Here is a 26,866-nt window from a genome sequence, read left to right as displayed (position 1 = left end):
GCTTCAGATAATTACAATAATCAGATCCTGTCAAACTTGAAGAGGTGCGGGGTAACTTTCCTCATGCACGTTGTTATTTCTACAAATTCTGTAATTGGCTGGCTTTAAACTGTATTAGAATGTAGAAGAGAAAAGGCACAGTGTCCAGAGTGGAGCTCCGGAGGGTTCCTATCCGGTGAAATGAAAGGACTTTTAGATCTCTGCAACTGCAAACAATTACCTGCAACCATAATCTATAGTTCATACTATCCTGAATTAACATGAATGAATGTCAGTGTGGAGATCTGGATAATTAATTTCTTGTGTGCCTGCTTAAAAAAACTGATTCAGTAATAAAAATAAGATCACTTGCCTGAAAAACATACATTGAAGTTTAGGGATTCATCTCACACTTCCTTGCAGTTTATTTGCTCATTCCAAGAAACCCCCCTCAAAACAGACATTTGTGAGGCTAAAAACAGCCAAGTAGGTAACATTTTCAGAAGTGGGGTCAGCAAATGGCAGCCTGCATATCTTTCCCAGTACAGGTTTTCTTAGATCTGAAAATGCTAACTGTTTGGCTGTCTGTGCTTTAGTATTTTTTGAGACACTGACGGGGTATGCAGAGAACTCACGTTAAAACTTGATAAATGCATAGTATTTACAGATCTGTACTGAAAACTTTGGATCATTACACCCAGGGAACTAGTATTTTCAGAAGAATGCAACACAGCCTCCATGCTCCGTCAGTAGAATTTTCTGTTAAAGTGTAACTATACTCAAAATGAAAAAAAAATACATCTATTATTTGCAGTCTGCCAATAACATTAAAATAGCATAGTTCGTTTTTCCAAGTCCCCCCTTTATTACCTGTTCATCCTGCCAGTAAATCCTTTATTTTTCCTCTTTTTGTAACAGGCCGAGCTGTCCAGGAAAGTGGAAGCTCTGGTTATAGGAGGCCCCAGCTCAGTTGCTAAATGTAAAGTACCCAACTGAAAAATGCACTGCCAATTTAACTACCAAAACTGTTATACAACACTAAAAATTTCATGTATGCTCTAAATTATTATATTTGCGGGTTTAACCAATTATTTTTGTGTATTCATTATTTATGGTTCAAGTAAAGTGGGCATGGCATGGTATGTCCTTTGTCTACATGCTAAAAGGTCACAGCAGGTGTTAATCAACTATGAAAACTGATTACTTTGAGATGAAAGCAAAGGGTGACCATGGTCCACTCCTGCAGCATTGGGTGCTGGTTGCCACCCAATTTAAAAAGGGTCTCAGAGAGAGCAGAAACCGGACGTATCAATAGGTATTTATTATTATAGATTATTATCATACATTTACTCACATAAGTAAAAAAATGCACAACTACATTTAAGAAGCAAATGGGAAACTTATTATACAATTTTAAGTCAGCCATAGATGTATTGAAATCTGCAGGGACCAGCAAAGTTTCAATGCATCTATCGATAGGCTAGTTGTACAGAATTCGATCTCTCAATCAGCTTCTGTACAAACAGCCTGTTGGGTTTTTTCCACTCGATCAGTGCCGCCAGTTATAGCCAGCAACACTGATTATTGTATTCTGATGGCGGGGAAGTCTTCCCACTGTCAGAATACAACTGGAGAGGAAATTCCCCCATCAACATCGAATCAAATCATTTTTTTTTCAACCAGCCAACTGAATGAAAGAAAAAAAATCATCATCTCTGGCCTGCCTTATTAGCATATAGCGTATTTAGATTTATATTATTTTTATTACTATATTTTATGAATTATTTTATATTTTATTTATTACTTTATTTTATTACTAGCGTATTTGGATTTATATACATTCTGAATTTCTGGCATTCTGAGACATTCATGTGGGCCTAAGAGCACCACAGATATGATTTCTGTAGCAAAGATTAGCTCTACTGATTGTTATGTGTCTAAAACATGCCACATCTAAGTTGGCACTATAAACCTGAGATGCCAGTGTACCAGGGCACCATTTTTATGGTTGAAGAGGCTCTGTCAGAGTCTAATGAATGCCCACCTCCAGGCCTGCTTATACTCACCCTTTTTGTGCTTATTTGCCTCTCAGTTCCTCTATTAAAGCCAAGAGTCAAATCCACATTGGTTGGTATCAGAGCCTACACAGGGTAGATAGCATGCTCTTAAAGCCCTATACACACTATCAGATTTTCTGCTGATTTTTGTCTTCAGATTTACCAAAACCATGTAGTGTAAGGGCCTGCCTGATTGCATACACATTGACACTCCTAAGGTTTGACCTCATATTATATGGTTTTGGTAAATCTGAAGGAAAAAATCAGCAGAAAATCTGATAGTGTGTGTGGGGCTTTATTGTCAGAGTTCAGGCTTGGCAATTGGTTGCCTAGGCCCTAGCACTACATCTTGTGAGGGGCTCATTTGCTCCCTCCTAACCAAAAGCCCCAGTGAGTGAGTGCTTCAGTGGATCAGTGGAGAGTTGGTAAACATAAGTGGATCAGGGATGAACTTTTAAGGGAGTTTGCTTAAATAAGCAAAGTCACTTAAGTGGTGACCATACATGCTTCGATACATGATTAATTTATTTTCCGAACAATCACTTCCGGATATAGGAATATTGGATCTATAGTCAGCAACCCATTTGACTGATACATCACACACAGGAAAGTGGATTTTGTTCGCTATTTGGACGATGCAATTGTAAGTTTTTGACTATATCTCTTTTTTCACCATGCAAACTCGTAATTTGATCAATCAAAATATGATAGGATTCATGACCACAGTTATGCACATGCAATTGTTGATTCAAACTTTTAATTAAATCGCACATCAACCAAACAATAGAATTGAAGCATGGATGGTCAACATAAGGCACATGTCATCTTCATAGAGCAAGTCATAAAGTTGACATCTGTATACATTCCTTTGGACTTGCAGCAATAGAAGAACTTTTTTGCCTCTGTTTTACAAGTTCATTGGTTCTGGCTTGTTTATTTTTTAGACGCATGTAAATGACGTAAAGAAATGATTTGATATTCCTTTGATTTAACAAAGTGTGTGTTAAGCAGTTTAATATAATTATTCATCTTAATTCTTCACTGGCATATGGGTCAGTTTTCGAAAACCACTGACTGTATGTAATTATCAAAGCTTTGAAACCAGCGATCAGCAAAAACCTTGCGTAATACAAGGAACACCTGTAAACTGTGCAGGTTAAATACTAATCAAGTAAACAAACTATGCAATAAAAGCAAGCACATCTGTTTTGCAAGTTAATTCGTCTATACTAGTCTGCTTTTCCATAGTAGTGATGAGGTTTTGGCCTTTTAGCATGTGATTATTTGGTAAACTCTATTGGTAAAATGTGCTGCTGGATGCAGATGTGTTTCTTTTTTTTTATACACACATTACTACTTTTCCACTTTACAGCCCACCAAACAAGAGAAAGAAGAGACGGACTCACATTTTCAAAACTATAAAGAGTCTTTACACTCCTTTCAACATCCCCTTCCCCCTTTACAATTATCTTACTGATTGAGCCACAAATGTCCAGTACGTCCCCCTCCCTTTACCCTGCTGGGCCAGAAAATGCCCTGCGATTATTATTTGGTAAATACAGCCCAGGCTCAGGACAGGAAGTCTCCTGAGCATTCCACGAATACGTAGGGTCACCTCTGTCAACCTTGCAAGTTTATGTGAATCACTAGATCTATCCCTTTTACTTTAGTATAGTCTAGTATCAATTTTGTCTCTATTTCTGGAACTTGGAAGGCTGTAGAAATGCAAATAGGCCGATGTCCTAATCCAATAAAACTGCCTGCATTCCCAAGTAGAGCTAAATCATGCACAAGGCAAACTAGGTAAAACCTTGGAACCCAGTGGATGTGCAGGTGGTCCAGCCACAAACTTTGAGTTTCTGCAACAAACCAGGGAGCTATCACAAGGCCAAAACTGTGCATCTGCCTGTCAGTTCTCAGTGGAGGATGCACTTGTAGGCAGTTGATGTCTTATGTGGCGGGTCATGCCAATACAGGCAGTGCAGACAGGGTGGCTTCTCTGCAATTAACTGGATGGGGACAGCAAAGTCTTGCCTAGTGCCCCATTCTGACTTTTCTCCCACTTCAAGGGTAAATTCAGAGTTGCAACTCGCTTTACCTAAGAGGCAACATGTCAACTACCAACATTTTGGGTCCACACAGGACCTCTGTATCAATATTCAAACAGAAATGGCAACATGTAGATTCCTAAGTAGAGTTTATTGGATTATATAGGGGGGGAACAAAGGCAGTCTGAGTTCTCAGTGACTTACTGTATTTTGCTGACTATGCTGGAATGGGACTAAATAACATTTCTGTGCACACTCTTGCCATGTAAAGCTCAATGCCAGAGTAAAGTGTAAGTATTGTACCAAGGGAAGTAAATTATACATACAGCTCCAATCATTTTTTTCAATCTCTATTAATAAACAAAACAAAAACAATTTTGCCCAGCAGCACAAGCTTTGGAGCTATTTTTGTAGTATAGAACTAAAATTGAACAAAGGATTTCTCTGACAGGGGAAGAGTGAAGAGCAAACTTCATTGCCTCACGTAGCCAGAAATGAAGATGAAATCACAACTTACCTACTGACGCAGTCATTAAGATTATAGTACTGAGTCATTCACAGATTAATGATAATTAGTCTTGAAGAGGTAGAAAAAAAAACATTCTAACTCATGCATGTTATGATGGCAAGAGTAAAGCCATTGACGTCAAAACATCTTAATTACACAGCCCTCTGTTAGTGGTGTCTCCCCTAATATTTTAATCATATAATGTAGCTTTAAATATAATAAAAGGAGTGTTCTTAAAATGCACTGAGCTGAGAGATTGCTATTTTCCTGGTTCCCAGAATGCGTTAGACTAAGGTAGGCTCAATTCTGCCATTAAAGCAGGATTGTAGACAACAAGCTACCATCAAATAATAATGATAATACAGTGTCTACAGAGGCAAAACTGAACTAAAGACTAAAATGTAAACCTGGACATCTCCATAACTCATCAGAACGCAACACATGATAACATTGTCTGGGAACTGAACCATTTTCAGATCTATGTGTCCTAACTGATGCTCTTCGACAGTGGCTCCCTTTACATAAAGTGAACTGACAGGTGATATCTTTAGTACAACTATGCCACACTCTTGCCATACTATGGCTTTCTCTATAGCTTTCTCCTCACTAATGTAAAACAACCCTTTGCCTGCTATAAAAATGGTTCAAGTTTTAACTTAAAACCTACTAGACTGTAGGACTGTTCTAACCCTACTACATTCTATACAGCAAGTAAAGAGGTATGAGGAATGAGAAGTGCCACTTTCACAGGTTACAGTATGAGCGTACACCTGATAATAAAAAAAAGAGGGAACAGTTATGGTTGGGCCCATTCTAAGTCACTTTTTTTTGGATGCACACATTTTCTCTTCTTATGCACCAATAATTTGGTGAATTATAGATATGTACCATAGATCGGTTTTGCAAAAATTGTTGTTACATCATTGCTTTAATATCACTACTATTCTAACTATAATTTCATTCTTTTAACATCACTGCTATCACAGCAATATTGTCACCACATTATTATAATATTTATTGCCAAGACTGTATACATGTTTCTAGAATACGGTTACTATTTTGGGTTAGGTTGAGACTTAGTACAGGTAAATTGAGGTTTGGAAGGTTACGTTGAAATGGTATGGTAAGACTACGCCTTCTACATTTTATATCACAATACTGTAAAGCTAATGATGACATCATACAAGACATGGCCTTTACAAGAATGATAGGGATTTGAGTTGTGTACATAGGGTGGTAGTGAAAAATCAAATGATATTCCCTCAAATGTTTGAATAACTCTACGTCATTTCAACAGTGTAAATGTTACCTACTGACACATAAAGCATTAATACAATTAATAGGTAAGAACATAAAAGCCATCGCAGGCCCTAAACAGTTGTCTCTGGACAGTGTCTAAGTGCCTATTCCTTGTAATGTTTCCCTGTAATACCATTTGGCTTGTCAACTCACCTGTCATATTTTGAATCAACCATCAAAAGACTTTTACTCTATAAACACATTTATTGTACTGAGTTCCCTTTGTGTATGGATTGTGTATGGGATTATGGATGGTGTATATGTGTCACCTAGGTTTCTCACATACATACATACAGAAAACAAACTTTTTCAACCTTAATAGTTTCTGGGCTGGGTCCTGGAGCTCAGAGAATTTGTAGATAGAGATTTGGGATAGAGTCTACAATCCTCGGTCCACATCTTATCTAGTAGCCAGTCCTTATGTTTAGTCTCAGCTGTCCATGGGCCTTTATGTATGCAAGATTACTGATGCTCCAGGCTCTCTCTCTTGCTCTCCCTGCCGAAGGACCATTTTTTTAGGGAAAAGTCTGAGTGCTGAAAAAACGAATAAAAGTACAAGTGCTGCTTGTTTGTGTTGGGGAACCCATTAAGGTGCACCCTGTTGGTGAAGAACTGACTTAAATTTAGTTAACGGCTCAGGTGAGCAGGTGTTTTGCTTGTTTGATGCTATTGACTTGCTGTACAAAGCCCCCTTGCATTGATAATGTGTTTATTTGCTGCCTTGCTATATAAAAGTGCAGGACAAACCTGCTTGGACTGTTCCTGGGTGTCTCTGTCTTGTGCATTGTTTACCACTGCCACTATCAGTTGAGCATGTTCCCCTACAATATACAACATAGTAAAGGAATGTTTGAACATCTACATCAACTTTGCATATACCTTTAAACACATAACATAAACTTGTTTAAGTGAAATAGGTTTTATCAACATTACAAAGCAATTTCAGCCAAATTTCAGAGACCTTCTTGTGTGTGGGTGTATCTGCTTCATGAATCTGTGCTGTGGACCATTTATAGTTCCTGTTCAGTGCATCACCAAACTTTAAAAATGGGTTTTAATCTGATTTTTATTTTACTTCTCCATTCCATATCTACAAGAAAAAGGGTCTCCCACTCCATAAGATAACCAAAAAAAAAAGGACTGGTGTTGGCTGGTACCATACAGCTATGTCTGAATAGAATACAGTATGCTAGCTTTCTTGCATACATTTAAAGAATCCTTTCTCAACTAAGGTTCCATAGAACCCAAGGGTATCTTCTAGAGGTTGCTAGAGGTTCATTGACAAGGGAGCATTGGTGGACTGATCTCCTGTGTAGTATCTACACTGAACAACATAAAGGGAACATTTTATACTGACCATCAATGTACGATGGCAACTTTTTTCTACAATTTACTGGTCTTGTTATTATACAATGAAATTTAGATATAATAATTTTAGCTGAAGTTCCCTGAAACTTGAAAATAATTTCAAGGGTACCTCTGATGAAAAAAGATTGAGAAAGGCTTAAAGTGTTACTAAACCCAGGACCCTGCACTCATTATATCTGGTCTCCCACAGTACATACAACATGGAAATGCAATTATTTTAGTAAATATAAAATGCTAAATACCTTTTCCTATCAGCAGTATATAGCAGTCTTGTGACGTCTATCAGTGTCTGGTTAAAGCTTGTAGGAGGAGTTTTCATTCTCCTCTGACTGTCCTATATGGCTGCAGGATCCCTGACCCTCTGTCTGGACAGTGCTGATTGGCCCTGTGCTGATCACATGCACCCTCCCAAGAAAAAAAAAACTCTCTAGCAACACACACCAAACTGAGCATGTGCAGAGCGACCCCAAAGGCTCTGCCATATCAGGAGATGGGTTGGGGACATTGTAAGAAGGGGAGGATCAGAGAAGATAGGATCAAACAGCCTTTTTACACAATGCGGAAGATTAACCCCTTAGGTTCCACAGTGAGTATAACAAGAATTGTATACAATTTTTGTACAATTTTATTAGCTTTATCAACAGCTATAAAAATTGAAGGTCTATTTTACCAATCTGTTCAGTTTGTATCATGCCAGCAGACAGGCCCTTACACAACATAGTCTTTGGCAGATCTAAAGTAGGTTGTACAACCAGATTGCAGCATCCTTGGTCAGCTTTAGGCTTAGTGCTCCTTTAAGTAGAAGATAAAACAATCTCTCCCCACTACCTACAGCTAGGCCTGACTGTTGTTAGCTGAAAAGTCAATGCACATCATCTTTGTTTCTTCTGATTCTACCTCTTAGCAGTCCTGGCTCTACAACCCAAAACTTTTTCTGGATCAAATCATCCCATCTGCTTTTTGTTTCCAATACACAGTTAATTGGGTATTTTAAAGGTGTAGAGCAGTGGACTAGAGGGAATCAGCAACATCTGCTCACTTGCTGCTACTTCTCCATGTTAAAAGTTCCCTCACATGCCCCCTATTCCCTGTTGCTCAACAATGCAGAAGCCTTTCCAACTCTGCTCTCTCTCTCTCTCTCCTTCTCCAAACAATCACCTCGGAGAGAAGGCAACTGGGAGAGAAAGAGGAAGAAAAACAGAATGAAACAAGCAAACAACAGACTTTTACAGCTGGCCAGGTGCCACCACTTAGCTCTCTATTCTGGCTGCTTTCACTTGTTTTGCCTTAATATTCTGTCCATAGGGACACTAATATGATGAAGGGGTGTTTTGTTTCCAAACGTGCATTTACGGTCTGCCTCCCCTTTCATTCTCCACTATAGTGCTTGATGTTTCTCTGTCCGTTCCCCCCAAAAGTAAAAGGACACACTGTACCTTCCCAAGTAACACACAAGTAAAACCAATCTGGAATTATTCATTTAAGAATTGCTCACTAAATATTAACCCACTCAGTCATCAAGGACAATTCTAAATTGCAACTTATAGGGGTAATGTTTTACTTTGTTTTAGAATTGGGCAGCCCATGGCTGTCGGGGTGGCTGGACCAGTGATGGCCAACTTTCTAGATATAGGCGGCCTAACTGCAGCCCCCCCAAAGAGTTGCACATAATATTTGGAGTATGTAACACTACAAAAACTGTCATGTGGAAAACTTATTACACAAAATAGTCATAGTCTGCTGACAAGAAACAGGAGATGGTCAGAGACTGCAGATGTGATTCAAGTATGGCTGGAGACCAGGAACATGCTACAAGAGATGGACAGAACCTAAGGACATGTTACATGCGACAACGAAAGATGACTGCCATTAAACCCAACCCCTTACTGCCATGCTGCCATGTTTGCATCCCCTACATCAACCTTTAAAATCACGGTCACCACATTTGATATTTACATCATCAGAATCCATTACAAAAGCTCAAACAACAAAAACAAGAATAAGAGCAAAGCAAATCAATAGCACATTCTTATCAGGTCTGAGGAAACACCTGGGCAGGTTGCTAAGGTCTCGAGGCTGCACAATGAGCTCCAAAAGGATGCATGCGACTAATGGGCCATGGGTTGGGCACCAGGGAGCCAGACGGACATATTATCTATGTTCTTACGTCAATGTATTCTCATAAGGAATAACAGTAGGCAGCTTGACTGGAGAATGACAGCTTTGCTGAATACAAATGATACACCAGACAGCACAAACAGAAATAGAGTCAGAATAATAATGTGCTTTTTAAGTCTTTACTCTAATGTAAAAGGCTATGTGCTATCTCTGATATGTTTTGTGCCTAATGTGTTACTAGGCTAATCCCTGTGAGGTTCTCCTGCCGGAACAGAACAGGCTAACTCAGTTTAAAAGGTGGTATGTGCTGTTCTAGAAGACAGAACTGCCTGTAATTACTCAATGAATTTCACCTTCTGTGACATATATCGATTACGGCTCTCTGTGGATATCTATGCAAACAAAGGGATATAACCAAGTTCTGAAGCTTGTAACATGTTCCGCTTGCCAGCTGTAGGCCCGGCCACACAAAAAGACATAAAGCAGTCTGCAATATGAACCCAGAAGAGCAGGACATTCTGCCCACGTATAGTTAACTCAGACCCAGGACGTGATTTACTACAGCAAGTTAAGTTTACAACATGCCAGAAAACCTGTGTTCACTTTAAACTACACTAGGGTGGACTCCCAGGTCCTCTAAGCCAAAGAGATGCTGGAAAAGACTAAGAGAGTACAGAGAGAACTAATGCTGTATCGATCAACTGCCTCGTAATCAATTATAGCTTTGTATTTGTGGGGTATTTTGCTGTGTGATCTGATGTATTCATTTACTCTAACAAAAATGTAATCCACAAAAAAATACTGAATGGTATACCTCTGGCCATATAGTGTCCAGACTTTGTTCTAACTTATTGCTGGCACTGCCTTGCATTTTGTTATTTAAACTGTAATTTGAGGTGAGTGTTATCCAAATACACTTCCACTGCCGGATCTCATTAAACATATGATGTAATAATTTAATATCCCTGTGAGGTCTCTGGAAAGCTAGGGGTACAAACAACAAAATTCCTTGACAAGCCTGATTTAGAGTTATAAAATTACCAAGTGTATACATCATAGGGATGATTTACTAACAACCTTGACCCCCAGAAGAGTATTCAAAACCAATAAAGGTAAAATACGTTTTTTTGTTGGCCTATAATCCATCAGGAAAACTAGATCTGCTCAACTCTTTTAATATACACTTTGTAATATATGCAAAAGTTGACTCAAATCCAACCACCAAACCATATCTCTTTCATTTTGCAGAATCAAGGTGCTTGGTTCGAATCCCAAATAGTATACCACCTGCATAGAGTTTGCATGCCCTCCCTGTGCTTGTGTTGGTTTCCTCTGTGTACTTTGGTTTCCTATCACATTCCAAAGGTATATTGGCTTGTGTAAGTATGCATGTGAGATAGGGACCTTAACTTGTAAGCCCTTTGAGGGCAGAGAATGATCTGAATCACAATATGTAAATCACTGCTTAACCACTTGCCGACCGCTACACACTGATATACGTCGGCACAATGGCAGTGGTGGGCAAATAGGCGTACCTGTATGTCCCCTTTAATTGGTAGGGCTAGCGGGTGAGCGCGCCAGCCACGTACAGTGTGACTCGATGTTCGCTGGTCTCCCAGCGATCGTGTCACGGAGCCGCAGAACAGGGAGATGCCTATGTAAACAAGGCATTTCCCCATTCTGCCTTGTGACATGACAGAAATCACTGCTCCCTGTCATCTGGAGCAGTGATCACTGTCATGTGAGTGGTAGCCCATCCCCCCAACAGTTAGAATCACTCCCTAGGACACACTTAATGCCAGTGTCATTTACACAGTAATCAGTACATTTTTATAGCACTGATCGCTGTATAAATGACAATGGTCCCAAAATAGTGTCAAAAGTGTCCGATGTGTCCGCCATAATGTCGCAGTCACGATAAAAATCGCAGATCGCCCATTACCAATAAAAAAAAAAAAAATCATAAAAATGCCATAAAACTATCCCCTATTTTGTAGACGCTATAACTTTTGCGCAAACCAATCAATACACGCTTCTTGCGATTTTTTTTTTCTTTACCAAAAATACGTAGAAGAATACATATCAGCCTAAATTGAGTAAAAAATTTGTTTTTTATATATTTTGGGGGATATTTATTATAGCAAAAAGTAAAAAAAATTGTGTTTTTTTCAAAATTTTTTTGTTTATAGCGCAAAAAATAAAAACCGCAGAGGTGATCAAATACCACCAAAAGAAAGCTCTATTTGTGGGAAAAAAAGGACGTCAATTTTGTTTGGCTACAACGTTGCATGACCACGCAATTGTCAGTTAAAGCGACGCAGTGCCGAATTGCAAAAAGTGCTCTGGTCATGAAGGGGGTAAAATCTTCCGGGGCTGAAGCAGTTAAAATGTTGGTACTATAGTCTGTAGTAAATAAATACATACATTTTGCCAGCCAGAACAGCCGTATCATATGTCAAACGGACACTGCAGCTTGTCCATGTTTATGTAATGAGATTACTGGACTGTCTTTATTTGACCAGAAACAAGTGAAATTTACAGGTGGGCAAACTGTTCTGAACTTAAAGCAGAGCTCCGCTTGTCTGCATCCTCTACCCCTCCATTGGTACCTTTCGGGTGGGAGCAGGTACCTGGTTTTGGGTATTTGTAGCTGCTGACTTCTATTTTTGTTTTTTGAGGGGGAGCAAAACTCTTTAAAAGTGTATCTCTAAGCAAAATCTTTTATTTTTATATAGAGTGGGCTAAAGTTAGACCCTTAGCAAGAGGTACAGGCAAAGCTTACAATAGGGAAATCTACTGTATTCTGGGGACAACTGTTTGAGATGGGAATTCCCCTCACATAGAGATATTTATTTTTACACACACAGATCCACGGTCCTGCTCTGTTAACGGGCAATCGTGGGTGCCCGGCGGACATCGTGGCCACTGGATACGTGCATCGGCTCCCGAGTGATGCGGCGGGGGCGTGCGCGCACCTCCCAGACGGCCAGGAAGCCCAGGACCATGATGGGAGATCCCTCCTGCGGACATCATATGATAATGGGCAGGATGGGAAGTGGTTAAGGTGTATCTATTGTCAAAACTTTTTTTTTTTTTTTGATAGAGTGGGAAATTGGTAACACCTTCATCATTGTTTTTGCTGTCCCATTGAGAAGAATTCCTTACTTTCTGTCCCGAAGACACAACAGGAAGCAAAAATAAATCTCTGCAAAATGATAGAAAATCTCCTAGACATCTACCAGGGGAACAGGTATCTAAGAGGGTAAGGTTGGAAATTTACCCTTCACTTCCTGTCTCAGTGACAACCCAAAAATTGTGAGGTTCCCATAACTCTGTCCCTGTGACAATGGTCACTGGGGCAAACAGAAAGAGTGACTCCCCACTAGCAGAGACACAGACTGCAATAAAAATCTGTAAGAGCCTCTAATCCTTCTCCACTCTATCCAAAACTAAAAAAAAAAAATCCTTGGCTAGACTTCTATTTTAAGTAGCCAAAAGCACTCTGCGGCAGTCTTATGTGATTAAAGCAAGGGTGTTCTATAGATATTCTAGATACACTTTAATTCGTAGCTAAAGAATATCATCAAACCCTCTTAAAGATTACCCATCTTTAGGACTACATTTCACTGAATAATAATTTATTGACATCAGTGAGACACAAAATGCCCTATGCCACTGCAATAGCAGTGCTTTCAAATGTACAATGCTTCAATAAGCAAAATATTTGCACCGCTACAACTGGTCGGGTCAACAACTGGCCTGGTCTAAGCAGACAGGACTGTTATTCTGTCTTGGGGAAGTTTGTGAAACTAAATTCCTACACATTCCATTTGATACACAGCGCTGGAGGTGGTAAAGTGAACATAACTGGCCCTGAGTATTATATTTCAGCCTAGAAGTATGTGTAAGCTAGTAACTATGCATACACTATACATAACATTACAACGCAGATGCCAAGATAATAACCCAGGAAAGTTAAATTACTTTGCTCGCAGTGTTCTGCAAACACATCCAAATGCATGTTGTAAATTCTAATTTGAACTAGGGGAACTGTGTGTTATTTTGAGCCCAGTGCTAAGCAGATGCTTACAGAGCAATGTATCTAGTACTTTCAGGACTGTGGTGGAATATAGGTACTGGAGTCACTCCATACTTTCTTGACTGGCGCAGAATTTAAGAAAGCTATTCTGTGTCATTGAACCTTTAAGGACAGCAGGGAGAAGCACAGAATGGTACTATAAAGCAGAACAGAACACAACAGGTTATAAAAGATTAAGCTAAATAATGTACATGTGTGTTTAATGCAGATGCCCATCTAATGACTTTGTGAATCTTGGTGCACCTTTTCCCATGTTTTACAAAGCATTGAATCTAATGAGGACAGCACCACCAATATGACTTACAATGTTTGTAAACCCTACACTGTAAAAAATATTGTGCTGGGTCTACTCAAAAAAATTGAGGCAACTATTAGCATCAGCTTTTTTAAGTACTGTCAACTGAACTTATTCCTGTCCTACTCATTAGACGTTTCATGTCTTGTTTTAACTAAAGTCAACTCAGTTTTTTTCAGTTTATAGACTATAGTGTTTTAAGTTAGGAATACATTCCTTAACTTGTCTGGAACTATAGTTTTAAGTAAAGCCAAGTCAAATTTTCCAATTTATAGACTGTAAAGCCAACTCAATTTTTCCAGTTTCTAGAGTAGACCTTAGGTTCAAAGCCTACTTAATTTTTTTCCGTTTCTAGACCATAGGTTTAAGTTAATGCCCTGTACACACGACCGGTTTTGCCGTCGGAATAAACTCCAAAGGTTTTTCGGACAGAATTCCGACGGAATTCTGCTCAAGCTGTCTTGCAAACATACGGTCACACCAAATTCCGACCGTCCAGAACGCGGTGACATACAACACGTACGACGGGACTAGAAAACGGAAGTTCAATAGCCAGTAGCCAATAGCTTCCGTCTCGTACTTGCTTCAGAGCATGCGTCGTTTTTGGTGTGTCGGAACAGCATACAGACGATCGTTTTTTCCGATAGTAATTTGTTCCGTGGGAAAAATATAGAACATGTTTTCTGTCTGAATTTTCAACAGAAAAAGTCCAATGGGGCATACACACGGTTGGAATATACGCTGAAAAGCTCCCATCGGACTCTTTCTGACGGAAATTCCGCTCGTGTGTACGCGGCATAAGAATACATACAGTAACTTATTGATTTATTTTGGGTACGTATATAGCACTGTCAATTTACACAGCACTTTACATACATTCACATCAGTCCCTGCACTCAAGGAACATACAAGCTAAGATCCCTAACTCACATTCATACATACACATACTGGGGCCAATTTAGACAGGAACCAATTACTCTACCAGCATGTCTTTTGAGTGTGGGAGGAAACCCATACAGTCACAGGGAGAACATGCAAACACAATGCAGATAATGTAGTGGTCGGGATTTGAACCAGCAACCCCTTTGCTACAAGGCAAAAGTGCTAACCACTACACCACTGTGCCAACCATTAAACCATTAAACCACTAAACCACTACACCACTACACCACTTGTCTGGAACCATAGTTTAAAGTTGGAATTTACTCAATTTTTTTAAGTTGGCAAAACTTATTTTCCAAATGTATTTGATATATGTTTGGAGGTTTTTTTATTTAATATTGAAACAATGTTATATTTAAAAAAAAGGAATAGTCTCATGAAACAGGGTTTCAAAGCAAATTAATATTTATCATTTATAATAAAGAAGACTGCCAATAACCGACAAATCCTGTTTAAACTGTGATCAGCTATGATTGGACACAGATGGTCACATGGTAAAGAGCCCCTCTGGTTGGCTCTTTACACCGATCTGTGAACAGCTGTGTCCAAAGGACACAGCTATAGCATGGGTGGGAGGTGGTTAAAGTGGTTGTAAACCTCAGACATGAAATATAAACAAAGCACACCCCTCTATCGTGTGTACTTGTCTCAATTAAAAGCACTAAAGCCCCATACACACTATCAGATTTTATGCTGATTTTTTCCTTCAGATTTACCAAAACCATATAATATGAGGTCAAACCTTAGGAGTTTCAATGTGTATGCAATCAGGCAGGCCCTTGCACTACATGGTTTTGGTAAATCCGGAGGAAAAAATCAGCAGAAAATCTGATAGTGTGTATGGGGCTTAAGTGTCATTTCTGTCTGCTGCTTTGTTCCTCTGCTATCAGTCACTTTTGACAAGTTTTCCTGACACCAAGAGAAAAAAGGTGACTGGGAGGGATCTCCAGCACACAGCATGTGATTGAAAGCCTCAGCTCTGTACCCAAACTAAATTTTTATCATTTTTTTTTATCATTTTCTTCCCACAAATAGCGCTTTCTTTTGGTGGTATTTGATCACCACTGGGTTTTTTATTTTTTGCCAAACTAGAAAAGACCGAAATTTTTGAAAAAAATATGTTTCCTTTGTTTCTGTTATAAAATTGTGTTTTATCCTTCACTGACAGGCACGATGAGGCGGCACTGATGAGGTGGCACCGATGAGGAGGCACTTATATGCAGCACTGATGGGCACCAATAGGCAGCACTGATGGGTACTGATGAGGAGCCACTTATATGCAGCGCTGATAGGCAGCACTGATATGCAGCACTGGTGGGCACTGATAGGCTACAATGATATGCAGCACTGGTGGGCACTGATAGGTGGCACTGACAGGCAGCACTGATGGGTGGCACTAATGGGCACTAATAGATGGCACTGATAGGCAGCACTGATGAGGAGGAACTGATAGTCATTACTGATTACTGTGAAGGGCACCAACATACGCTACTGATGGGCACATTTTGGCATTTTGATGGGCACTGATTGGCACTTTGATGGGCATTAATTGGCCTTTGGTGGGCACTGATTGGCATTTTGGTGGGCACCTCTGATGGAGGCTGCGCTAATAATCAATGCACTGATTATTAGCGCAGAAACCCCCCTCTGTCAGGAGAGCCGCCGATCGGCTCTTCCTGTCAGCACAAACAGTGGAAAGCCATTTACCGACATGTCCTGGTTACCGCTGTGATCAGCTGTTATTGGTCACAGCTGATCACATGGTTAAGAGCCTACATCATAGGCTCTTTATTACAATCAGAGATGCGGTGTGTCAGAGTGACACACAGCACCACAGATTGCTGCGCTGCACGTCCCCGGGGCGGCTTATCCAGCTGGATGTCATATGCTATCATATCAGTGTATAAATGAAATTTGGGGACTGCAAATCACCTCCAACCTATGAGATGGAAGGTTCTCTGTAGTCCTGTCTGAGGGAGACAACACTGCTCCTATATAGACACCATGTAGCAGGTAAGAGTTGTCACTCTAGAACAGTATCCTCAGGTTAAAATAAAAAAGCCTGAAAAAAGAAAACTAATGCAGCTACCCTAATCTAAAAACAGATAAGCTGCATAGTATTACATTTGTGTTATAGGGCTTAAATATATTTTAAGACCGCAGTGTTTGTTTTAGCATAGCTCAGATGTACACTTCACTGATCCTCCATCTGTACTGAGCCCAAGGAAGAAGCCAATAGGTACACAACCTTTGGAGCCCAAATGAGTATCCACTTTCTAGGGCCACCTCTTTTGCACAGGGCATTTTCTTGTGTTATTGTTCCTTACCCAGTTTAGAGTATTGGGACTGGGCAAATAATCTTTAATAGATGCCAGTATTTTTAATGATGTTGGAGAAAAAAATGTGTGTCTCAAAACCCTAAAGATAAAAGGAATAAAGCCTCCTCTTCGCCTATGCTTCTTACTGTGCCTAATATTAAATCAAGCCCTGACTGAGCTTCTAGGCTTAAAACCCAAATGAGGCTTAAAACCCAAAAAACAAAAAACCCATCAAAACAAAATTTATGCAAAGGTCTCACAGTTCATTTTCTTTAGAAAACAGCCACAACCTTGGTGAAAAAAATCTAACCACCAGCAGATTGAGAATGATTGTCAACAGAGTCAGGTTATCGGAGCAGTTAACCCTTTAAATACGCAAACTAGCCACCACCACAAGTTACACTTCTATACTTTTAGAAATGCATGTAACATTTGCTGCCACGCTCATACGGGAATGTAACAGTGTTACAGAATGTTTTATTATGCTCATCAGATACACCCATACTGCCAACTATTCTAAATGCATCTTTATTTCCACCTGACAAAATTTTACAATCCCAAAAACAACCTACCATTTAAGAAGGTGAAATTAAAATTCTTTAAAGACCAAACATGACATGGATAAAAACAACCTACCATTTAAGAAGGTGAAATTAAAATTCTTTAAAGACCAAACATGACATGGATATTATGTACATCTCGCTTAGGAGGTCTTTTGGACCCTCTAGTATACGGGGGTTTGGTGTCTAACTGATTGCCATCTTTCCATACTATATTGTGACCACTTTTTGCGAAGGTAACTCTATCACAGCAGAAATTATGGATTATGGCTTAAGTATGATTCTGGTAGTTAAAAATAAAAAAAGACTCAAGAAATATATTGCTTCTACATTGTTTATGAGGGGCCATTTAACAACAAGGCCTAATTAGAAGTCGTTTGCAGAATCTGCTATTGGAGGTTTTATGATGCCTCTGCATTCCATATAATTTTCTCTGTAATACTTCCAGCTTAGACTGTCTTCTGTTTTCTGTCATTGACTTTGTGTTAGCAGGGTACCCACAGGCACTGGGGGGCAAAGAGTATTGGGGGGAAATAGGGATTGGACAAGTTAGAAAATCATATCCAATAAGTATTGTTTTTTACCCAATGAGCTGGCAGCAAAGGTGTTGTAGCATGCCTCCCCTGAATCTATCTAGACATACAGTATATCCCAACTGTCCCTCATAGGGAGGGACTGTCCCTCTTTTGGAACTAAATTATTTGCCTTGTTCCTCCTCAGCTGTCCCTATTTCTGGTCAATGCACTAAACCAGGGGTAGGCAACTTCAGCCCTCCAGCTGTTTTGAAACTACAAGTCCCATGAGACATTGCAGGACCCTAACAATCACAGGCATGACTCCTAGAGGCAGAGGCATGATGGGATTTGTAGTTTTACCACAGCTGGAGGGCCAAGGTTGCCTACCCCTGGTTTAGGTAACCTTCAATCAGCCTCTAAATCAGCCGCTCCGTAGAACACTTGACCTGTGGCTAATTGACTTCCCGTCTGATGGTGCTTGCATAGTTCAGGTCTAACGTCACTTGGCAGATCCAGCAGCATGATATCAATTATCTTGAAAATCAGCACTAGTGGCTTAAACCATTGATATGTTGTGCAATCTTTGTGTTCCACGTAGCTGGGGGTATGGCAGGAGTGCGACCTTTGCCTATGTATTTTGTGCTAAGAGCTGTCCCTTCTACTCATCTCAGAAAAGTTGGGGGGTATGTATAAGTCATACTACTTTGATCTTGTTAAGTACCTCTTCTTTCAGGTTCTTTCCCTGGTTTTCTTATACAGTTTATCTTGGTACTTGATCCACACTGCAATTCAGTGAGCTAGTAGACTTTACATATAGTCCACATGGGTGCTGCGCATATTAGCAATATTGCGCTAGACTAATGCATAGACTAATCATGAACGGTCACTGGCAGCAACCGTTTGTGTATTGGAATGCATTGCTACCATATTCAATCGCCCTCTAGTGTCTATGGCCAGCTTGCATGTTATTCCAGCCCTTTAAACCTGTCTTTGATTTAAAGTGGTTCTAAAGGCTGAAGGTGTTTTTTACCTTCATGCATTCTATGCATGAAGGTAAAAAAAACCTTCTGTGTGCAGCAGTCCCCCCCAGCCCCCCTTTTACTTACCTGAGCTCCCTCTCGATCCAGTGATGTGCACGAGATCATCAGCTCTTTAGGGACTCTCCGTCCTTATTGGCTCCCTCTGCTGTCGATCACAGCCAGACAGCCAATGAGGAGAGAGAGGGGTGGGGCCAAGTCGTGGCTCTGTGTCTGAATGGACACGGAGAGCAGCACTTTGGGAGCTCACCTGCTTGGGTTACCCCATTGCAAGCTGCTTGCTCTGGGGGCACTCGACAGTAGGGAGGGGCCAGGAGAGAGACATGAGAAGAGGAGGATCGGTGCTGCTCTGTACAAAACCGTGGCACAGAGCAGGTAAGTATAACATATTTGTTATTTAAAGCGGAGTTCCGCCCCCCCCCAGCAAAAAATTAAAAGTCAGCAGCTACACATATTGTAGCTGCTAACTTTTATTATTAGGACACTTACCTGTCCTGGGATCCAGCAATATCAGCACCCCAGCCAATGTTTCCATTGGCTCTTGGGTGCTGCCGCCTCCATTCGTTGTAAGGGAAACTGGAAACTTTAGGCTTCTCCGCTAGTTCCCTACTGCACATGTGCGAAGTACGCTGTGCTTTATGAATGGCCCGTTGGCGGGGGAGGAAGAGGGGGACCAATTTCCGAGTGATCTCGCCATGGCAAGCTCTCTCAGAAGTGGGGACAGGTACCTGTCAAAAACAGGTACCCGCCCCCCCCCGAAAGGTGCAAAATGTGGAACCAGAGGAGGGAGGAGGCAGATAGCATCTGCCACTTTTGGGCGGAACTCTGCTTTAACAAAAAAGTTAATTAAAGATAGATTATTATTAAAGGTGTAACCATCAGATTCTTAATATGACTATAACTGATATTATTATTATTATACAGGATTTATATAGCGCCAACAGTTTTCACAGCACTGTGCAATCTAAAGGAAGACTGTACAGTTACTATGTAAAAAGATAGAAGAGGTTAAGAGGGACCTTCTAGTAAGAGCTTACAATCCTGATATGAAGGGTTCTATACACTAAAAAAAAAAAACTTTAAATATAAGTTTAGGATATACATCAGTGAAAAGTTCTCATGCATGCCCGTATGTTTACGGTGGTTATACATCACATGCATTATGTGGCCTAGTTAGAATAGACTGTATAGTCAGGCATGCTCATCCCATAGGTGCATGCATGTCTATCCCGCACTTAAAAAAAAAAAAAAACTAGCCCCACATTTAGATTGCATACACACATCCGACCTCCTCCTCCCTCCTTTATCCCCTTCCATAAATTATCCTCCAAATGTCATTATTCTTCCCCTAGTCAAACTGTACGTACAGCCCCTCAAAGACCACCTACAAACTGAAGCAAAACAGAAGATGATGGGTTGAAAAAAGAGACCTCTCTGGATTGAATTCCCAAACATTTCCCAGAAAGCTCAGAGAGAAAAAAAAAACTCTTGCTGCTAGAAAGCGTCTGGCAGGCCGGGGGTTAATCGGCTGCAGGGAATAACCCGTAGACAGATCTGTGCCATGTGTTTGGTGTCTGTGTGGGAAGAGCTCCCTACTAGGAATCTTGAGTCAGCAGTTAGCAGAATCTGCGTGCATGTTTTATCTGTGACACTCACAGTGTAACAAGCATGCTCTGTGCAGACACGTCACAAGGGCTCACAATCCTTATACAAAGCAGCACTTCAAAGGGCAGAGAAAACAAGCGTTTTCCTAGAAATGAATTAGCCAAGGGGCCCTCAATCCACTCTCTCTCTCTCTCACACACACAGGCTCTCAGATCAGCTGCAGTTCACGGTACACACAGCCTCAGGGAGGCAGGCGGAGAGCACGGCGGTTCATTTACAGGGGAAGAGGTGGGGTGCCACCAATTTCCTACCTGCCCCTTGAAAAATACTGCCTTACAAAGTGTGGGTCACTTATGCGCCCATTGTAAATTTGTTGTTTGAAGTAGAAGTGTGGCCTAAACTTTATTTTAAACATTTTATAAAACCAAAACTTTTTACTTTAGTTTTGGATAGAGTAGGTGGGATAAGGCGTTTGCCATTTTTTTTTTTTTTTTGCAGGTAGTATAAGGCGCCCGCCATTTTTTTTTCTTGTTTTGTTTTACTATTGCAGGGGTAGGCAACCTGGGGCCCTCCAGCTGTTGCAGAACTACAAGTCCCATCATGCCTCTGGGAGTAACTGCCAAGCCTTGCAATGCCTCATGGGAAATGTAGTTCCACAGCAGTTGGAGGGCCCCAGGTTCTACCCCCGGTCTATTTTATATCCGATTGAGAGGATGTTCCTTCACTTTCATTCCCAAAGAAATCCACTCTAAGGCCCCATTTACACCTGCTCATTCCGAGAAAACATGCAGAAACACTTAGAAACGCATGAAAAATACGTGTCGCACTTGCAGTGCCATTAATTCTTAATGGCACCCCAAAAGCAGTCAGCAGATGCGCATTTTGCCGTGATATGCAACAAACATGCCAAAATGCGTGGTAAAAAAACACACAAAGCTCTATGCCTGAAAAGGTTTGGGAGCTTCTTTGGTAGGATTGGGCCGCCCTATACATGACGCACGTAAAATGTGCAAAAAAACGCACACAATAATGTGTAAATGGGGTCTTAATTGTCACCAGAACAAATGCGCCTATTGGAAGCTTTCTCCTTTCCTTCTGTCCAGTGACAACTCAACAAATGTTGGATTTCCCATCACTTTCTGTACTGGAGACAATTGTCACCAGTATGAATAAGGTGAATCTCTCCAGCGGGAGCAAAGACAGCATTAAAAAACTAACAGGGACCAATTGAAATTCAGTTCATATCAGCTAAATACATTCCAAGTACGTCAAAATAAAAAGTGTGCAAAGTCTTATTATACTATGCTTCTTTAGAAAGCAGCTACAGCTGAGTTGAAAAACCTGTCCCCTGCCAGCAATCTTTAACATTCCTCAGCTAACCAGCTAACAAAAAGTTTGGGTGGGGAGAGAAACGCTTTAGGTTTTATATAAAGCAGGGAGCTTCTATCAGGTTTGTATTGCTTTTTGTGTCTCTGGTAGGGCTGTTGATGGGTGTTTAGTACAGCGTATGAGCTGCATTTGCAATGGTCTGCACTCATCACTGCAAGAGTGCCCCCACCTGCTTCACATAGGAATCACTGAACCTTATAGGAACTGCTCCCATAATGTACACATACACTGGCACAAGATGCTTTGTAATGCGCGGTTCAATGCAGATGGGGCTTGGACAGCCTCTTAAAAGTTAGTTGCCATCACCCAAACAGGAAATGAGGGGAAACCTTCCAAACAAGAACACAGTTAACGGTAAAAAGCAGAGTCTAATCCTTACCAAATCTAAGACCCCTTTCACACTGAGGTGCTTTCATGCTTAAAAAAGTGCCTGAAAAGCTCACGAAAACCTATTGCCATTAAAATCAATGAACGTTTTCACACTGGGGCAGTGCACTGGGCAGAGGTGAAAAAAACACCCCTCTTCATTGGAATAAATGGAAAGATCTTCAAAAGCGCCTGAAAAACTCTTCAAAAGCACCTGAAAAGCTCTTCAAAAACGCTCAGTGTTTTACTGGCAGTTTAGAAGCGCCTCAGTGCAAAAGGGGCCTAATTAAAGTGTTTTATTGTTTGTCTTTTTTGGTACATTTCCATACCTCCCAACTTTTTAAGGTGGGATTGAGAGACACACCCCTTGCCAGGCCCCCTTAAAGGAGAATTATACGAAAAACATGATTAGGTAAACCCACAAGTGCTTTTTTTTACCGCTACTATTCCTTTATATTGGCTTTTGAAATTTACAAATGCAACCATTTAGAAATTGGAATAAGAGCCCTTGCACACTGGGGCGGTTTGCAGGCGCTATTGCGCTAATAATAGCGCCTGCAAACCGCCCCGAAAGTGCCGCTGCTTTCATTCCAGTGTGAAAGCCCCGAGGGCTTGCACACTGGAGCGATGCGCTGGCAGGACGGTAAAAAAAGTCCTGCCAGCAGCATCTTCGGAGCGGTGAAGGAGCGGTGTGTGTACCGCTCCCTTACCGCTCCTGCCCATTGAAATCAATGGGACGGCGCGGCTATACCGCCGGCAAAGCGCCTCTGCAGAGGCGCTTTGCGGTGGTATTTAACCCTTTCTTGGCCGCTAGCGGGGGGTAAAACCGCCCCGCTAGTGGCCGCATACCGACGGTAAAATGCCGCTAATAATAGCGGCGTTTTACCACCGACGCCGCCCCCCGCCCCAGTGTGCAAGGGCTCTAAAGGTTTAGCACTTGGAAACACTTTTTGAAAGATACATAGTGCTTTTTATATACAGTGAAAACCTTGAATTGCGAGCATAATTTGTTCCGGAAATATACTTGTAATCCAAATAGACCATCCTCCGCACCGCTGCCTCTCACCGTTGTCAGTCTGCAATGGTGACCAGGAAGACTACTCTGCAGTAGAGCAATCTGAAAGCAAGGCTTGAACCGCTCATGGAGCACAGCGTGGAAGGGATGTGGCAATGTGGAGGATGGCCTATGTGGACAGCTTTGCCCGGATGCCTACATACTTATAGATGTGCCTGTTTTAATCATCAACCATGTGAGTTGCTAAATGTTGTACCTTCATTAAATGTAACCATATTGCTACACCTAGAGGCGCCTCTCTTCTTTTTTTATACTCAGTTGTGACATGATGCTACTTGCATATCAAGACATCATTTCAAGTCAAAATGTATTAAAAAAATCCTGCTTGTCTTGCAAAATGCTCTCAAACCAAGGTACTCTCAAATCAAGGTTTTACTGTACAACTATATAGGTCAAACCAAAATGAGGGACAAATGAGGAGGAAAGAGGGACAGAGGGACTTGGTTCCAAATCAGGGACAGTTGGGAGCTATGCATTTCCACCAACTTCCTGTCCCAGGTGAAACCAAGGAAAACAGAGAATACTGACAGCAGTAAAACCTGGCAGAGACCCTAACCCTCCCCACAAATAAAGGAATTCCCTCCACTTCTACTTTAAGTAACCAGATGCACATCAACATTCTGCAGCAGCCTTGTATGATTTCAGCAATGGTGGCATCACATTAATAGTATCCCTTTAAGAAAGTGATTTATGCAATGCAATATTTTACGAACATTAATACAATGCAAAAAAAGAAAAAAGTCTGTACAATTCTCGGTTTGGCAGCAACATTTAACACACTCCTTAAAGGCATCAATCACGGTTTCAATATGCAGAGTCAGAATCTGCTGAACACATTTGAACATTCACTACATTTACATTTTGTAAGTTTTGCTTCAGAGCAAAAAGTCAGATTTCGTTAAATGCCCGCGGCTCTGTCGCCCCCCAGTGGACAATGTGTAGAACGATGCTAGAGCCTGGGTACACATTATTGCTGATCTGTCTTATTTTCTGCCCATTCCCAATCTCTTTCCTCATTCCAAGACTACAGAGAGCAGCACCTGCGCTGCAAAGCATCGCTCTCCGCAACCAGGTCCTATTTAATGGCACCGCTAATTTACCAGGAGCCACAATCAGCGTCCCCCCGAGAAACTCACTGCCATCACTGCAACTCTAACTATTGCCTTTGCCTATGATCCAGCACTGCTGAACTCAATGGTGTCACAGTCAGCCAGGAGAGGGTTAACTCAAGGAAGGAAAACATACACAGATGACTCTTCTAATTACAGCATGACATCATCGGAATAGCTCTGTGATGCAAAATTAATTCTATGGGCAGGCATCTGTATGTGTGTATTGTAGAAACACTTGCCTGCAGCTCTGTGTATTTGAAACATTGTAATGACATAATAAAGTTACAGTGTTACATTGCATGGACAAAAATATTTAATAACCTTAACCCCAGAGAGGAAAACACACTCAGATGAGTCTTCTAACTGGGACAAGTTGCAGCGATGATGTCACTGTAACTACTATGTAATGCAAAGTTCATTATATAGGCATAGATCTACATCAAACATAGATTCAAAAACAGATCTGTGAGCATTACAATAAAAACAAAAAAAATTAGAGTGTTCTAGTTAGTCTTTCACCCTGATCACAGATCCCCATATCAGCATATGCACCTAGGTGACACTAGTGTGGTGCTGTCGGTGACGTCACAGCTTTAATGCGAACAGATCCGTATACTTTGAAATTAACAACTACACACAAAAAAAAAGATTGCATGCACAGCTCTCTCTAATATTCCTTCATAATTTATAATCAGGTGCCCTAGTCAGCCAGGTGACGTCACTACTGTAAAGCCGTGGGTGACGTCACCAATGCTAACAGGTCTGTGTCCTTAAAATATATATATATATATATATATATATATATATATATATATATATATACTGCACGAAATAAGGTTGCAAGACATGTACATATCTCTCTACAACCAGCCCCATAATCAGTATACAGCACGTTTATTAATGTATTATTTATAAGTACAGATCAGCCTATGTCATTAGAGGGAGACTGCCGGTGACGTCACGTCACCGATGCTAACAGGTCTGTGCGCTTTAAAAACATCAACTACTCAAGGAAAGTCTTGCATTGCATGCAAACTTCTATCAGTATACATATTTATTGTATTCTTTGATCATATCTGATCACAGATCCCCTGATGTCATGCTCTCGCTGACATCACAGCAGCAATGTTAACCAGGGCTGTGCACTTTAAAAATATCAACTACACAAGAAAAAAAACGTCTTGCATTGGTTGAACGGTTCGGTCTGGGATCAATATTACGGAATTCTCATAGTTTCATTAGGTATGATCATTTCTGATCACAACCCCCCCGATCAGCCTAGGTTAGGGTGTCGGTGACGTCACATTACCAATGCTAACAGGTCTGTGTACTTTAAAGATGTATATATATATATTAGTAGAAAGAAAGTGTTGCAATGATTGTGCACTTCTTTCTGTAATCAGTATAAAGTATTTTTATTGTTTCATCTTTTCTGATCACTTGTGATCAGTGATGTCAGGCTGCTGTCGGTGACGTCACATCTCCAATGCTGGGATGGGGGGGATCTCCTCTCTCCTAGCAGATGACTGTAGGATTGACACTTCCTTGTACTGAGGGTCCATGATCTGCCATAGGGATGGGATGAATATGTATGCAGAGCAGAGGAACTTTCCTCCAGTGTCGGGCTCACTCACCTGTGTCCTCCTGCACGGCGGGGCCGGCCTGCTGCAGCTGCTGTGACACCTTAGTTGCTCCATGTTCCAATGTGAGAGTGTTCTGAGTGTTCCTGGTGATGGATGGATGAGGACGGACTGCTGCTGGTGATGATAGAAGTGGCCTCTCTCTCCCGAGCTCCGGTATTCTTATAGCTGCTCCAATCCTAGGGAGACAGGCTTAGAAGGCAGGCTGCCCTTTCTTTTATACACCCGACCCCCCCTCTTCTCTTCCAGTGGGCGGCATACTTCTGCTGCATCCCACCCCCCTTCCCCCCCTCCCCCCCCCCCCTCCCAAAAGAAAAAAAAAATAAGTGAAAGTTGTTTCATCAAAAGCGAACCTGACAAGAAGCCTGACAGCCAATGTTGGCGCTTCATTCATATGTTTTCTCCTGACACTGGGCTGTGCTGGGAGAGTACACCGCCGGCTCCACTCTGCACCCAGCTTATCCCGACACCAGCACCGGGAACCTCACCCCACTCTGATAGGGGGTCACCCGGGATGATTAGCTAGAAAAGTCTCT

At 41.1% G+C, this 26,866-nt stretch overlaps 1 protein-coding gene across 2 annotated transcripts in view; it reads right to left on the bottom strand.

Annotated features, from left to right (window-relative positions):
* IGF2 (insulin like growth factor 2) overlaps positions 1-26,540 on the bottom strand; it is a 58,679-nt gene extending 32,139 nt beyond the window's left edge. For both annotated transcript variants that reach the window (XM_073604704.1, XM_073604705.1), the window contains exon 1: positions 26,325-26,540. In XM_073604704.1, the coding sequence (XP_073460805.1) occupies positions 26,325-26,387 (63 nt within the window). In that variant the 5' untranslated portion in view covers positions 26,388-26,540. The remainder of the gene's footprint in view (positions 1-26,324) is intronic.
* Between the last annotated feature and the right edge of the window lie 326 nt (positions 26,541-26,866).

The sequence above is a fragment of the Aquarana catesbeiana genome, linkage group LG11 (genome assembly GCF_042186555.1).
Source record: "Aquarana catesbeiana isolate 2022-GZ linkage group LG11, ASM4218655v1, whole genome shotgun sequence".
Lineage (NCBI taxonomy): Eukaryota > Metazoa > Chordata > Amphibia > Anura > Ranidae > Aquarana > Aquarana catesbeiana.
Note: the sequence above shows the minus strand (reverse complement) of the source record. Positions and strands in the feature narration are given on the sequence as shown.